Raw genomic sequence first — 2,127 nt, 5'->3', positions numbered from 1 at the left:
TTTTTTTTTTTTTTTAAGAATTATTTAAAAAAAAAGATTTATTTATTTGTGCATACAGAACTGGGGTGCAGGCCAGAAGTGCAGGGGTTTGAGAGGCTTCAGCAGAGACAGAGAGGGGAGCAGAACAGGCAGATGTACTGAAACCCACTGATGACGGGAACAGCGGGCAGGTCAGGAGAGGTCTGCCGCGCCGTGTGGTCACCTCTGGGGCAGGCGGGGATCAAACTCATGCGGAAGTGGCTTAGGCTTCTTTTGCAGTGCATTAACCCGCTGCGCCACCAGGGACGGCCGCCTGCCACGTTCTTTTTGAGAGCTGCGTCGTACTCCCAGGTAGTACAGGTGGTCCCCATGATGTCTGATGTGTCGCACGATATGCGTAACATCTGTTTGACCAGCTGCCCTCGGTTTATTTCCCCGTCACCGCTGGCCGGACTTCTCGGATGCTCTCCCTCTGCTGTCTCCATCACCCTGTCTCCCTGGCCTGGTGTGAGGAGGGCGCTTTCAGACAGGAAGGCTTTGTTGCGCCTGACCCTTGGCCAGGTTAACCCAAAGCTGCTCGGTAGCAGTTTGGGACAGACCTTTCCAAAGCCCACGCAGGTTAACAGGAATTATGCCGAGAGCAGAATAAACACCCAGGGCTCTTGTCTACAGGACTCTTAAATACTTTAGCATGCAATTGTGTGTTAAGAACATGTGAGAAGGTGGAGATAGAGCTTCGAACATTGCGCAAACTTTCTGAGCAGCGAGCTCTTTCTTCATGAAGGACCTCGTGGCAACGCGTTCCTTCCCTCTGACGCATTTTGTTCCAGGGCGTCAAGAAGCCACCTAGGGGTAGTAACGCGTCTTCTGACCCAGCAACATAGCATAGTCCTCTGGAGAAAAACCTTTTTTCCCATTATTTAAGCTAGGCTTGGGTATTTTCCTCCCATTTTTATACCGCACTGAGCAACTGTATGGTCCTGGCCCCGCGTTCTTGCCACATAAGCAGATGCAGGCAGGATCTGAGACAGGAAAGCGGCGGGCGGCAGCTCTCCGTGGCGTGGCCGTCTCCTCCCGCTCCTCGCAGAGCCCTGGAGCCGCTGCGCCGGCTCACGTGCCGCCCGGTGACCGTCTCTCCCCACCCGCCCTCCCGGCGGCCCCCACAGCTCACGCCCACGGCGGTGTCCTGCGCGGGCCGGGCCTCTCCCCACCCCGCCCGCTGCAGCGCCCTCCCTCCCTGCAGGCTTCGTGGCCATGGTGAACAAGGCCATGAGTGCCAAGTTCGAGTGTCTGGTGGCGAGCGCAGAGCAGCTGCTGAAGGAGCTGCCCTGGCCCCCGGCCTTCGAGAAGGACAAGTTCCTCACGCCGGACTTCACCTCCCTGGATGTGCTCACCTTCGCTGGCTCGGGCATCCCTGCTGGCATCAACATCCCCAACTGTGAGCTTCCCCGAGCCTGCCCCTCAGACCCCTGACAGTGCCCCCGGGCCCACGAGCCCAGCCCCACCGCGGATCCCCGTCGGAGTCCTGTGGTTGACCCTTGACTCGCCCCTGGGCGCCCCCCTCCCTCTCAGACGACGACCTGAGGCAGACGGAAGGCTTTAAGAACGTGTCGCTGGGGAACGTGCTGGCCGTGGCCTACGCCACCAAGCGGGAGAAGCTCACCTTCCTGGAGGAGGATGACAAGGTGGGTGGGCACCGGTGCCCCCGGGCAGGGCTGGGCTGGCCTGATGTCGGCAGGGGCAGGGAGGCGGGCAGCCAGCGCCAGGGAGAGGGCAGGACGCTTCGGTCTGCTCTGCCACCTCCTGGCCTGTCGGCGGCAGAGCCGGCCCCGCCCGGTGGCTGCTGGCAGTGCCCGCCTGGCTGCTGTAGGCCTTTGCCGATCCTGTGCCGCGCCGGGCCTTGGCTGGGCGGCGGGGGGTGGCAGGCTGGGTGGTTATGGAGGCCCGTGGTCAGCGCGGTCCCTGCTCGCCTCCCTTGGCAGGACCTGTACATCCGCTGGAAGGGGCCCTCCTTTGACGTGCAGGTGGGGCTGCACGAGCTGCTGGGCCACGGCAGCGGGAAGCTCTTCGTGCAGGTGAGACTGGGCATGCCCTGGGGCCTCCGGCGCCTGCACAACTTTCTGTGCCCTCCCCGCCATCGGCCCCTCA

General features: G+C 61.7%; 1 protein-coding gene across 1 annotated transcript in view; it reads left to right on the top strand.

The window, feature by feature from the left end:
• DPP3 (dipeptidyl-peptidase 3) overlaps positions 1 to 2,127 on the top strand; it is a 17,631-nt gene that overhangs the window by 9,362 nt on the left and 6,142 nt on the right. Inside the window, exons 8-11 of the mRNA XM_012725131.1 lie at positions 382 to 540; positions 1,223 to 1,417; positions 1,552 to 1,664; positions 1,962 to 2,054. Of these exons, the coding sequence (XP_012580585.1) occupies positions 382 to 540; positions 1,223 to 1,417; positions 1,552 to 1,664; positions 1,962 to 2,054 (560 nt within the window). The remainder of the gene's footprint in view (positions 1 to 381; positions 541 to 1,222; positions 1,418 to 1,551; positions 1,665 to 1,961; positions 2,055 to 2,127) is intronic.

This window comes from Condylura cristata, unplaced genomic scaffold (genome assembly GCF_000260355.1).
Source record: "Condylura cristata isolate star-nosed mole 26May11 unplaced genomic scaffold, ConCri1.0 scaffold00015, whole genome shotgun sequence".
NCBI classification, from domain to species: Eukaryota; Metazoa; Chordata; class Mammalia; order Eulipotyphla; family Talpidae; genus Condylura; species Condylura cristata.
This window is presented reverse-complemented; position numbering and strand designations above follow the sequence as displayed.